Source organism: Papilio polytes, unplaced genomic scaffold, assembly GCF_000836215.1.
Source record: "Papilio polytes unplaced genomic scaffold, Ppol_1.0 DF821067.1, whole genome shotgun sequence".
NCBI lineage: Eukaryota > Metazoa > Arthropoda > Insecta > Lepidoptera > Papilionidae > Papilio > Papilio polytes.
Genome location: NW_013528137.1, coordinates 3015540 through 3029767, shown reverse-complemented (window position 1 = coordinate 3029767; position 14228 = coordinate 3015540). Strand labels below are relative to the sequence as shown.

The 14228-nt window shown below is 37.1% G+C and overlaps 1 protein-coding gene across 1 annotated transcript; it reads left to right on the top strand.

The window, feature by feature from the left end:
- The first annotated feature begins 804 nt into the window (after window positions 1-804).
- Window positions 805-13992, top strand: LOC106109759 (senecionine N-oxygenase). The gene is made up of 8 exons (XM_013291359.1): window positions 805-957; window positions 5546-5744; window positions 6700-6838; window positions 7087-7270; window positions 7629-7904; window positions 8353-8516; window positions 9020-9163; window positions 13704-13992. Exons 2-8 carry the CDS (start codon window positions 5548-5550, stop codon window positions 13893-13895), a joined length of 1296 nt encoding a protein of 431 aa, XP_013146813.1. The 5' UTR covers window positions 805-957; window positions 5546-5547; the 3' UTR covers window positions 13896-13992.
- Window positions 13993-14228: the final 236 nt, after the last annotated feature.

The following is a 14228-nucleotide window of genomic DNA, read 5'->3' as shown; positions in this document are numbered from 1 at the left end:
AACGTATCTGCTTTTGCGGATATCTATAGACTGTGGTGGATTCGCTACTTCAGCGAATTTAGGTAACCGCTTCCTTATTTACCCCTTTGTCTGTCTTTATTGGTAAGAGGAAAGATTTGTTTTTTTTTGTTTATGTATTGAAATAACTCAAAAACTACTACCGATTTCAAAATTCATTCACCGTTAGAAAGGTAATTTATCTGTGAGTAACATGGGCTTTACTTTTTTTATTACGCGGGCGAAGTCGCGAGCAACAGCTAGTCCTATATAAAAAAAACAAACGAAACACAGCTATAGGTGAATCTCAATTACTTTGATTTCCAAAGACAATATTTAAAAAGTGAATTTTAAATCTACAGTTACGCCCTTATTAATATATTTTTATAACAAAATAATATTGAGTCAAAATCATCTCTTATTTATTTATTGGGATATCGAAAGGAATATCGATGTTTGTTTATCTGATACTGAATAACACGAAGCAAGGCCAATCATTATTGTACTAGCAAGGACATCAAGAATTGCTTTGTTTCGCACAAATCATTAAACAAATATATCAACTTGTAATAAAACAAGAGAAATAACTTTCTATCGATCTATTTCAACCTTTCTTGCACTTAATTTTTTTTAATTAAATTAAAATGAATTTCTAATATTTCAACATTATTATAAAAAAAAAACATTAAAATGTTGAAAATTGGCATAATTTAGTTAATACTCCTACTTAATGAAAAAAAAACTGCATAGCTGTCATAAAAATCACTCGCGTGTTTCTCGCGCGCACATAAAACCGGCGCGTAGGGACGCTTCCCGCCATTTTCGTTGCGTCCGTCAACACAACAAAAACAACTTGATCTCATATTTAATTGACATTTAGATATTACTCAAGTATTACCTTGCGTTCTAGTGAGGCAGTGAAGTGCATTTTTTTAAGAAAACCAGGAATACCTTTTAACGGTACGTTTTGATATTTTTATGTGTTTAAAAATAATCAAAGATATTTTTTTATCTTATAAGTAAAAGTGCAATAAAATCAATTTCTTACTATGTAAAGATAAACGTTTAAATTAAGTTTTTTCCAATAGAAAAATAATAAAAAAAACAACTACAAACGAACCTTAGTCTCAGAGTAACGAGCCACTAAGCAACATTAAAAAAAATATATGAGACTTTTTTTTCTCTTTCATAATTAATTTATTAATAAACAACTTATTTTTATGGTTATCAACCGATAGTTACATTAAAATTCTAGTTAATAATTTAAAAAATAATTAGAAAAACAGTGTTAACGATTAACGAATTTTGAACCTCGTATACGTCGAAGTCGTCGAGCGTCAGTGATTCGGGAGCACATGACTTGTAATCTACAGGTCCTGGGTTCGAATCCCGCTGTACCAATGTAATTTTCAATTTTCGTATTTCATATGTACATAATTTACCCGATGTTGTTACGGTGAAAGAAAACAGTGGTAGTGCCCGCTTTAACATCTTAGCACGAATGGGCCGGCACACCCGGTGTAATACCACACTGATGTGAAGACTGACCGTCTGATGAGTGTGGTGCCGGAGGCCTAATTTAAGTCCCTTTCTCTTTACCACCCTTTTCTTTTAAGGAGATGTTGGGAAGAGGAAGTGGATTTGACGGTGGAGGAGATGCATAGGAAGGGGAAATATCCTCTTTATGTGCATCTCCTCCTCCGTCGTATAAGGGTAGGCAACGCATCTGCAATTGCGGATGTCTATGGGCAGCGGTCGCTTCGCCATTTTGGCGATTTCATGGGGCCGCTTGCTCGTTTGCCACCTTATGTTATAAAAAAAAACATAATGATGAAATCTACATATATCGGCGAAGAAATTCAAAGATGTGTGTGAAGTCATCCAACTCGCACTGGGCCAGCGTGGTTGGTGACAACCTAGTCCTTACTTAGGGGTAGGCTCCGAGCCCCTCAGTGGGGACATATAGTGAGCTGGTGATGATGATGATGCGTCGAAGTATTAGTAAGTCAAATACCAGAAATATAGGGACATGGATAGAAGGTGAAGTAAAAAGGCGCGAAATTAAGATTTCTATCACATTTTATTCTTTATTTTAACCGATTTTCTCTCGTTTGAAGTACTAATAATCGAGAGATATGATTAATAATTAAAAAAGACAAAAGTCTCTGCCACAGATAAAACAAATTTTATCTAAGTGGATTCGCTTTTGCAACATGTCAACGACCCGGCATTTAACCATTTTAATAAGGTCTCTCGGTCGACCCGCAATCCTACGACGATTCCCTTTATCTGTACCGGTTTTATAGCTTTCAACTCTAGTTCAGAGATCAGCTTATTCTTGTCAGTGTTGTAAAATTTTACTACAAATCTAGAAGCGTCTTTAATTGACTTATTAAATCGTGACCCGGTGACAGGGGTCAGAGGTTTCAGTTCCCGAGACAGTTTTGTATCACGTAATTTTGTTAAGCAATACATATACCCTTTCCAATACTAAATTAACGTCCCCACTGAGAGCTCGAAGAATACACCTGGTTAAGGGTGACTAGCCCATATTCAACCATTCTGGCCCACTGCGAGTTGACTTCACACATATTTTTGAATATCTTCGATATGTGAAGGTTGCATAACGAGGTTATGCTTCACCGTAACTTCGGGTAAATGTACAAACGAAAAAATGGTACATATTTAGTGGGATTCGAACCCAGGACTCAAAGATGACAAGAGCCACAGACGCTCTTAAATAACACATAAATAGTAAAAAAATTACATCTTAAAAAACTAAACTTTGGAAGTTCTGTGGTACTTTCCTATTCTAAATTTCGAATGACAATTGATATTGTGTCACACATTTAGTTCGCTTCCATCCTAATCACCTAGCCTTATATTTTCATTTTCATATTTTGGTTTAATTTTTGCAGTCCCCTTTATTTGGGGGAAATGATGTGAAATTAATGGTTAATTTAAATAAAATTAGTTCACTTGTGTCTCGCATGTAAGTTCATCTGATCGTAACCGGATTTAACTGGATCAGTATAGTAATTAATTTAATCGACTGCATTTCAAGTTTATTGCAATACTAGCTTTCGCGCGCGACTCTATTCGCGTAATAAAAAAAAAGAAAAGTAAGTAGCCTATGTGTTCTTCCAGACTATCCTCTACATCTATGCCAAATGTCATCGAGATTCATTCAACAGTTTAGGCTACAAACTCTAACAAACATCCATCCATCCATCCATCCATCTAAATTTTCGCATTTATAATATTAATATGATAAATTATACTATTATACTGATATTATAAACGCGAATGGATGGATGTTTGTTAGAGTTTGTAGCATAAACGGCTGAACGGATCTGAATGAAATTTGGCATAGATGTAGAGGATAGTCTGAAAGAACACATAGGCTATTTGCTTTTGTTTTTTTATTTCATGTGGACGGAGTTGCGGGCGAGTATACGAATAATTAAAATTTATTACCACATGTTTTGTATTACATATGACGTGGTACAAAATGGATCATTATAATCCGTTGAGAATCGAACTCGCGGTAGATCGGTAATAGGGTAACTTAATCCTCAAATAGAACCTAAACCCCGAGAATGTTACCTCATGGCCAAGCTACAGTTAACGACCGATAACCGCATACTTCTAATTCAAGGTCAAAATACATTTCTCTCCAGAGATTATTATTATGTACAAAGGTATCATTTTCAATAAGTAAACACTTATAATAAACTTAATACAGAAGAACCTCGATAAGTTAAAGTCCAAGGAAAACACAAAATATTATAAGTTATAGAGGTTTTAAGTTATCAAGGGTCTATGTTGTAGAGGTTTTGGGCTCTGATAAGGTAACTTATTATTTTTTGAAGTTATAGAGGTTTTTAAGTTGCCCAGGTTCTGCTGTAATTGGATAAGTAATTTCTTCAAACATTTACGGTTGTATTCTGAAACGAAATTTAAATATACATCGTCTTAAATAATAAAGCTAAATTTCAAAAGTATAACGTACTAGCTGTTGCTCGCGACTTCGCCCAGGGGGAAATAAAAAAAATCAGCCTTTGTTTCTCACTGATAAAGTAGCTTTTTAATTATGACAATTTTTTTTAAATCTGCCCAACATTTATTGAGTTATTTCGATGTATACAAAAATACAAATATTTCCTCTTCATAATATCAGTATAGATTACGAGTAGTATAGATTCCATAATTTATTACAATAATTAAAAAAATAACTAATATAAAAACATACAAATATATAACTTGAATACATAATGTCGTAGAACATTGAAAGTTCTACGTAACATTGTAAACTACGTAAAGAATTTATTCAAAAACAGCTGATATAGCTTCCACAGTACAAATATAATATAGATAACGTAGGGCCAGACAAGTCAGGGCTGCATGATTAGCCCTTCACAATACAAGTTCGATACTCGCGATCTGTATAAAACCTAGCTGTTGCTCGCGACTTCGTCCCGCGAAGTTAAAAAATAATAAAAGGTTATGTTACTCACAGATTAATTACCTTTCAAATGATGGAAGAATTTTTGAAATCGGCCCAGTAGTTTTTGAGTTATTTCTACATACAAAAATACAATTCTTTCATCTTTATAATATTAGTATAGTTTACCATACACTTTATGTCATAAATATGGTATGACGTAACTATTTTAGAATTACTATTTATCGTAAAGTTTTAAAAATATAGTTACAAAGTACAAAATTTCATCAACTTTCTTTGTAGAATAGTTTGCAATTTTTATTGTAACTATTTCAAAAATACGCAAAAGTTTTAAAATGTACTCTTTACTTTTGACGTGGAGTATACGTGTATTTGCAATCGATAATGTTATAAAACTTCAAGTAATAACCAAGAAGTAATAAAAAAGATTCCTTCCCAAACAAGGCGCGTGATTGTTTCCTGGGAAGCAGTTTTCCTAACAATTATGCCTTATTGGTATTTAATTTTATAGGAATTGAGCGAAGATTTATCCTACAAATGACGTTATTTACAAGTTATGTCTGTCATCTAAACTAAAAAAAATATTGATAAACGAATTAGGGCATGTCCCACTACTGTCTGATAGAGACTCAGATAGCTTAAAAATGACGTCACTGTCTGATAAGGGAACATAACTACTTCTAAATTAAATCTCTTTCTTGTGTTATTGTTAATCTGGAAATATCATTATATAAGAAGCAATTGAAACCCGGTCTAGCCGTTATCTATCGCTTTCTACTTGTTTATATAGGTTACAAGCTTGCGTGCACAAACTCTCGCGAGTAATCGATACTGTTAACAATCGATTAAATAAAACTTTTATTAACTTATTTTAAACTAGTTTTTTCCCGCGACTACGCTTTTGAGGTATTAAAAAACAAAAAGGTATATGTGTACTTCCAAACAAACATCCATCCATCTAAACTTTCGCATTTATAATATTAGTAGTAGTAGTAGTTAGTAGTTTCTGGGTTTACTTCTACTATTTGTACAAGTACAAAGTACAAGAAGTACCAGGATATCATAACCTTACGTGTATTCTAGCAATGGCTCGCGTGTGTGTGATCGGAGCGGGTGCGGCGGGTCTGTGTGCGGCGCGCCATCTGCTGGTGGAGCCGTGTGTGTCGCTGGTGGACGTGCTGGAACAAGCGGCGCAGCTCGGCGGCACCTGGGTCTACACCGAGACAGTGGGATACGACGACTTCGGACTGCCGATACATACCAGCATGTATAAAAGTCTAAGGTAATTCATTCATTCATTCACCCTCATCATTCATCAGATTTTCATTCAATAAGAATCATTCATATAAGTGAAGTAAAAATTCTGACAAGGAAACAAGACTATAGTACTAAATATTTTTTTTAATGTATGTATTTCTAACGCGTAATCAGGTAGAGTACTTTATAATGAAAGTTTTTCCATACATTAACCGCACACTCATAAATGTTTAAACAAGATAGATATCAAGTACCAGGATAACATAGCTTTATTCTTGATAACAAATGCACTCACAATTAAAAAGGTCAACCACGTAATTTCTTTGCGTTTTGTCAATGCAATTATTATAAAGTCAGATGCATACAAAGTTGTAACGGAGTGATACACGAAGGGTTTCTGAAATAAGATTATTTATGAAGCATATTTATATCCTGGCCATGATAATAATGTGGGCTTGAAAGAAATGATCATTAAAATTCCATTCAGGGTCTGAAAGCCATCTTTTAAATATTCAAGATGTTTACGCTAGATGTGACATGTTTATGCAGTCCATATTTCCTAGGTAAAACAACAGCTGATAAGAACTGGCGTAATCATGTTGCCAGAGCTGGCAAAGGTTATCAGGAAATAATTAGTGCAATCTATCAATACGTATGAAACAAATATTTATACTTCCTTATAGAATGAAACTTATAGACAGAGATCCTAAAGGAGTACTAAGGGCGTGCGTACACCTGAAACTAAATTATCGCACAACTGTTTAGTCGCATATTGATTTCTAGGGTGTTGTCCACTTTACTCGATTTTTAGTTGTATAACTAAACAGTTGAATGGTCTGCGAAACAATCGACAATCGCACAATTGTCCGATAGTTCAGTCATAGTTGTGCACCCGCTCTTAAGGCGATGCACGAATTATGAAAAAATCAAATAGTTTTATTAATTAATAGTTTCTGAATGATTATGAGCTTGTTTTCCAGAACCAACCTGCCTAAGGAGATCATGGGGTTCCCGGACTTTCCAGTACCGGACAGCGAAAAGTCCTACCTGCCCGCCAAGGACATGCTCGCCTTCTTGCAACTTTACGCGGACAAACATAACGTCACGCCTTATATAAAAGTAAGTAATTCCCATATCTAGAAAATTTACGAACTAGTTTCTCGTAAACTTCTTTCTTGTAATCCTCTTATCCATAGATATGGTAAAGTCACTAACATAAGTTAGAAAACCGTAACCATCAACCCCAAATAAACACAAAATACCACAGTTACAACCTGTCCATTTATCTCTGTTTTTCTTAGACCATTTTTTTATTATTAGATTGTCTGATGTATGGGAATATACCACCATAAGAATTGTGTTTCCAGTTCAAACACCACGTGCAGCTAGTGAAGCCCAAAGCGGGTCCCAACGGGGAGCTATGGGACGTCAGCTACAAGGACCTCAGCACCGGCGTGTCTGAGACCCGCGAGTATGACTACGTGTTTGTGTGTAACGGGCATTACAATACGCCCTTCATACCCAGTATACCAGGACTTAAGGAATTTAAAGGTACCTCGTTAAGAGTTTATTTTTTAGAATTTGTGGATCACAATTACTGTTACCATGGCAACCTTGCTTCCTTAGTGTTGTCAGCTTGTAGTTTATTGTCCCTTTCACACATGAAGGTTTTTCCAATTCATTTACCTCCTAAGTTTAATAGCGTGAAAACATATAGCTTAGAGTATGTCGTAAATGCAGGACTTTTTATTAAAGAAAGAATTATTCAAAAATTTGGTGTGATTGACATCTTACGTCACGAAGTAGTGTGTTTACGATTTATAACATTTCTATACGAGTAGATATTTGGGAGAAATACAAAAACCTTTTCCACTTCTTTAATTATTGACGAATCATTTTGACTTGTCAGGTGACGTAATGCACAGCCACGACTACCGTGTACCAGAGATCTTCACTGGCAAACGCGTGTTAGTTGTTGGCGCTGGTCCCTCCGGCATGGACATCGCGCTGGAGGTTACCGGAGTAGCAACCAGGGTCCTCCTCAGCCACCACCTCAGCGAGAAGCCGCGCTCCGTCTTCCCCGACAACATGCTGCAGAAGCCTGACGTCGTCAAATTGGATGGGAATACTGCAGTCTTCAAAGATGGCACGGAAGAAGATGTGGATGTCGTATTTCTTTGTACTGGTAAGTAATAACTAAATATAAAAAAAATCTAACAACCAACAAAAGAATAGGATAAGAGATAAAGATTAGGCCCTCACTTTAGTCGTATTAGAGAGCGCACACCTAAAACTATCGCACAACTGTTTACTCTCGCTTTGAATCCTATGAGCTTATATACAGGTTCACTACTCGCTTTTTAGATATGCAACTAAACAGTTAATGTGGCTGAAACAATCGAAAATCGCACAACAGTTGTGCGATAGTTTAGTCAAAGGTGTGCGCCTGCTCTCATACCTACAATTATAAACCCAACTTACATTTTATGTGGTCCTAGTCCTTTTAAAATTCATACAATTCCAATTTACATAACTAAAGGGCTACTCAGAGTCATTATAATCATTCAATTAGTATCATAAGTTAATCTACTAAGGGATTACTTAGCGACTCTGAGAGCAGTTAATGTGTGCAGGATATCTGTACAACTTCCCGTTCCTGCACGAGTCGTGTGACATCGTAGTGGAGGAGAACTGCGTGGAGCCGCTGTACAAGCATCTGGTGAACGTACGCCATCCCTCCATGTGTCTTGTCGGAGTTCCTTACTACGTCTGCGCATTCTCTATGTTCGACTTGCAGGTATATTGCTATGCTGACTTTATTGTGAATATATCAATTTACTGGCTTTCGCCTGCGACTTTACGTGGAATAAAAAAAAACATAAAGTAGCCTATGTGTTCTTTCATCCTCTAGGTGTATGCCAAATTTCATCGAGGTCTATTGAGCCGTTTAGGCTACAAACTCTAACATCTATGTATCTAAACTTTCACATTGAAATATTTTAGTAAGATAAGATTTTTAGAATCCGCAATACGCAAGATATAGTCCATACTAATCGGTACTATTCCTAACTATCAGAATATAATAAAAAGTTTCATCCGTCCCACCTTTTAGTGTCAATATCATCATAAGGTGACAGATAGATCCGTTAAGATCAAAAATAAGCCCAGCCGTCCCCTCATCGCGTCGTAGGACGGATGAAACTTTCATTTTTATCTGTCCCCCCGTGGGGACAGAGCAGTATGACGGTTGGGAATATTCCCCGAAATGAGGCTATTGGGGTACCAAATTTAATATGCTAGGTGCGGTACTACGTGCGGTCGATGAACGGCAGCTTCCGTCTGCCGAGCAGCGAGCAGATGCTGCGCCACTGGGAGCAGGAGAAGCTGCAGCGCGCCGCCCGCGGGTACACGCGCCGGCAGGCGCACATGATGGGCCCCGACCAGGTAACCACACCCGCTATGGGTATAACAGGTCTGCTTACAATAGTCAGACACATACTTCGACCTAATTTTAATTTGTGGTTTTTTACTTCCATTTTAGAAAGAAATTTGCATTTATTTGAGATTTCTGGTCCTTCTAGCAGGATATGTTTAGTATTTACTGAAGTATTAGTGCTAATAAGTTAGTGAAATTGCGTTAAGGCAGTAACTATTTATTATAAGCAAAGATAAAATAGAAAAGTTGCTAAGTTTATCTACAAGGTTTACCACAAACCGAGGTAAATAAAACTTCACTTTTATTAAAAAGGTACTCCTTTTACGGTCAATGTAACAACTTGTAACTCCATAAACTTTATCGATTTCCTTATTCCTTTATTCTCAGTATTAAAAAAACACGGTAAAATATCTTCAATCCTTATTTAAAAGGATCTGCATTGCGATATTCTTTGATCGGCTTGCGTGTCTTTAGACCCTTTTTCCACTGGCGTTTTCTTTAAAGTACTATTCCACTGGTCACGACTGCTTAGTGAAAAAGGGGTTTTACATTAGTCGGGTTGATTAGGAGATGTACTACAGCGAGCTGTCCCTTGAGTCGGGCACCGCGCCGTTGCCCGCCGTGCTGACGGCCGTGCACAACGACAGCAGCGGGAAATTCCTACACAATCTGCCCTCCTATAGGCGGGACAGATACCGTCTTATTGATGATAAAAATTTCATTTGCTATTAATTCCGATATATCTGTTTGCTCCCAGAGTCGGTTATCAAGCAATCCTTTAGTGGAGAATTAACATGTTTTACGTAATCTAAGGGCTCTCAGTAATAGAAATTATCTTCACTTAATTATAATTACTTGTAAACAAATAAATATATCAAATATGCTTTGGTATTCTTTTTATTACAATAAACATTGCAATTTTTTAGTAAAATGAGAAAAATAACTTACATTTTAAAGTCAAAAAAAAAAATAAAGTTAGTAAACAATCAAATATTAATACAACTTAGCTATGACTAAGTTTTACAAAATTCAATTTCAGAATTTTGATTGCTCAAAAATTTAATCAAGTTAAAAGTTATAACTTTTATTATGACCTTAATTATTTAAACTAGAATTTTTATAACTTAGTTTTCTTAAAGTATTCCTTATTAGTAGGAAACGTTTTAAAGGTTTCGTTCACCTCGATTCTTGTTATTTACGTAAAAGGCGATTACAGGTTTATTCTTTACTTCCTTTCGCTCGCGACTTCGTCCGCGTTGTATTGAAAAAAAAACAAAACCAATTAGCCCATGTGCTCCTTCAGACTATCCTCTGCATCTATGCCAAATTTTATTGAGATCCGTTCAGTGGTTTAGGCTACAAACTGTAAAACGTCCATCCATCTAAACTTTCGCATTTATCATTTTAGTATTCTCTTGTCTTTTTTTTTAATTATTATTTGTTAAGCTAGCGCTTGACCACGATCCCACCTAAAGGAGGTGACGATGCAGTCGAAAGATGGTATATAATATAATCTACAATAAGTTTATTTTACTTGCATTATGATTGCCGTTCACTTATTCAAAGCTATCTCACTCAGAGACGTATAATGGTCAATTAGGCAATCTCTTAGTGGAGAATTCTCATAATAAATCTATATTAACAGACGCCCTTAGGGACCATTAAACGACTCGTGCCTGTGTTCAACAAACATCCCTTTGGTTAAAGATATCCCTGAATCCAAAAAAATATAAACTTAGAAAACTTCGGTGAAAATAATTATTATTGGGCCTCCTAAGCGTTACTTAGGAGACCCTTAAATTTAAGGGATGGTATGTGAAAATAGCCATTCGTAGTAATTACTTTATAGGTAAAATAAAAAACAAGAAAAAAATACATTTATTACAAAATACATTTTACAAACAAACTTTTTGCATTAAAAATTCACATTTTATTTAAACCGATTTTTTTAAATCTTTATTTACATGACATCACAAGAGTTCACTAAACTATAACCAGTATCACTACGAATTTACCCAACACACATTTTTTGTATCGTTATCTCTTTTTATTCAACGTGAATAAAAGAGAAGACACTACATTTTGTACCGATGTTTCGGCAGTAGAAACAGATAACACTCACATGTCCTGCGTCCGCACTCTATTAGCTCCGTCCACTTTATGCAGTCCTAGTACATCGTGCGGCTGACCAGTGACGTTATCAGCCTTGCTCCGGACGACATTTTATTTGACGGACGATTTATGTCCGGACGGACATTTTATCGCCTCCAGTCCGTTTGATTATACTCTCAAGACTTTTCCAGTCTTTTAAATAATTCTAGTGTCATTGACTTTCAGACTGAGATTTATTGTTTATACTAGCTGTTCCCGTGCGGTTTTATCCGCATGAAATTATATTACATGCGTGTCAAACTCAATTGCAAATGTCAAAATTACCGTTACTATAATAACCTAGCATCCTAAATGTTGGCAGTTTAGGGTCCCTTTACCCACGTGAAGGTTTCTCAATTTTTTTCCATTGACCCCTCAAGTTTAAAAGCGTGAAAATATACAGCCTAAACGTGTAAGTGTAGGGCTTTTTATTATAGAAAGAATTATTTAAAAATATGCTGTGATTGCTGACATCTTACGTCACGAAGTAGTGTGTTTACGCTTTACTATATTAGTATAGAAGTACACATGGATTAGGTTTCGCTCGCGACTCCGTGTGCGGAACTAAAAACGAATACAAGTAGCCTATGTGTTCTTCCAGACTTCTCTATATCTATGTCAAATTTTATCGAAATCCTTTCAACCGTTTAGGCTACAAACATCCATCTAAACTTTCGCATTTATCATATCACGAGCTGTTGCCCGCGACTTCGTACGCGTGGTATTAGAAAACATACAAACTATAAAAATTACAAAAAGCTACGTATCCCTCGGGAACCGGACATTTCTCGGGGATGAAGCTTATCCCATGTGTACTCCAGACTTTGTTTTATGTCTGTGCCAAATGTCAATAAGATATGTTGAACCGTTGCAGAATGATCGAGTAAACATTAAAAAACTAAATTAATGAATCCCACGGGAACCGTAACTATTCCAGGAATAAAGAGTAGCCTATGTGTTCTTCCAGACTATGCTCTAAACCTGTGCCAAATTTCATGGAGATCCGTTCAGCCGTTTAGGCTACAAACAAACATCCATCTATCCATCCATCCATCTAAACTTTCGCATTTATAATACAAATACAAATACAAATATTTTATTGGTAATCGAATTACAAGTCATAATTTTTTTTTAAAAAAATAAAAAACTTTACATATATTAAAAATGACTGAATAAGAATTGGGTACATAAAACAATCATGGAAGCAAAAATTCTTCGAAACTATAGAAGGCTTTTTGTATTAGCCATGACCTAAGTTTATTTTTAAATGACGCGAGGCTGGTAGCCGCTGTGACGTGGTCCGGCAGGCGGTTGTAGACGGCGGGCCCCATGACGTGGGTAGATTTTTCTGTCTTGGCGAGTCGGTGCACCACTGGAGCCAGCTTGTCCGCGCCGCGAGTCACCATCCTACAGCTGCCGGACTCCTTTTGCGTTTTAAAGTCGTGAAGCGACTGCCGTGTAAACATCGCAACCTGGAAAATCACTAACGATGGCAATGTAAGAATTTTATACGAAACAAACAACGTCTTCGCTGTAGTCGTCCGCGGTACCCTAGCAATCGCCCTAACCGCGCGTTTTTGCATCCGGAATGCCCTATCCCTGTCGGCCGCGCGCCCCCACAACTCGGCGCCGTACTGTAGCAGCGAGTGTACGGTCGCAAAGTAGCAGGTGCGGACGACGTCAGCAGAGACGACACGCGCGAGCCGGTGCAGCGCGAAGCACGCGGCGCCTAGTTTACCGCACAGTTTGTCGATATGCGAACCCCACGCGAGGCCGCGGTCAATTTCGAAGCCTAAAAATGACGTGCAGTTTACTTCTTCGATATTAGTATTACCTATTGAGACCGAAAGTTCCCGGTGTTTACTACTTGACGTTGCAAAATGGACGTAGTGTGTTTTTTGAAGATTCATTACGAGACCGTTCCACTTGAGCCACTGCGCCACCTCCTGCGCGGCCGAGTTCAGCCGTCGTTCGAGTTCGGTCGGCGATGACGCGCACACGACGACGGCCACGTCATCTGCATACATAACTGTTTCGCCCGAAGTTACATTATTCGGCAGATCATTAAGTAGCAATGAAAACAGGATGTTGGAGACCGACGAACCCTGCGCTACCCCCCTGCTCGTGCAAAGGGGATCTGATTTAATTTCGTTCCCTCTATCGACGACGACTTGTTCCCGATGTTTTAGTAAATCTATAAGTAAAGCGTGAGAGTTCCCGTTTATACCGTAGTGGCGCAGTTTACAGGCGAGCGCTCCGTGGTCCGCGACGTCGAAAGCCTTTGACAGGTCACAGCATAGTACTGCGACCTGAAGCCTGCGTTCGCGAGCTTCGTGCACGCGCCGGACGAGTTAGTTAATATTAGTAAGATTTATAGTATGAATAATTTTATTTCAGGATCGTTATTACTCTTCGCTGGCATCAGAAGCGTGTACAAATAATTTGCCGCCGGTGGTGACGAAAATCCGTGAGGAAAGCTCTGTGAGGTTTTTACACAACATACAAAACTACCGACGTGATGTTTACCGCATTATTGACGATAACTCCTACGAGCTCATCAGCGATGGAAAACGGCAAGTGCTTTGTTGACCCTCAAGTACTGGAAACATGTATGAAAAATATTTTTTTTTAAATATGTTATCACAGGAGACCACAGTTATAGTGTGTCTAAATAATTTAGATTAGTTTGATAAATGACGCATATGAAATATCAAATTAAATTTGTATGAAGGAAATTGTCGTACTTAATAGACAGGTAACGTAGTGATGGAACATACGCGCATACCGAACAACTATGAACTATCGAAAATCGGTACAAAAATAAAATTAATCGAACATGATTCATATTTTCTAATTAACAATTCATAGTTAATTTAGGAAATAGTAATTACATCATCAATTTGCTAAGTAAACAAATGAAAA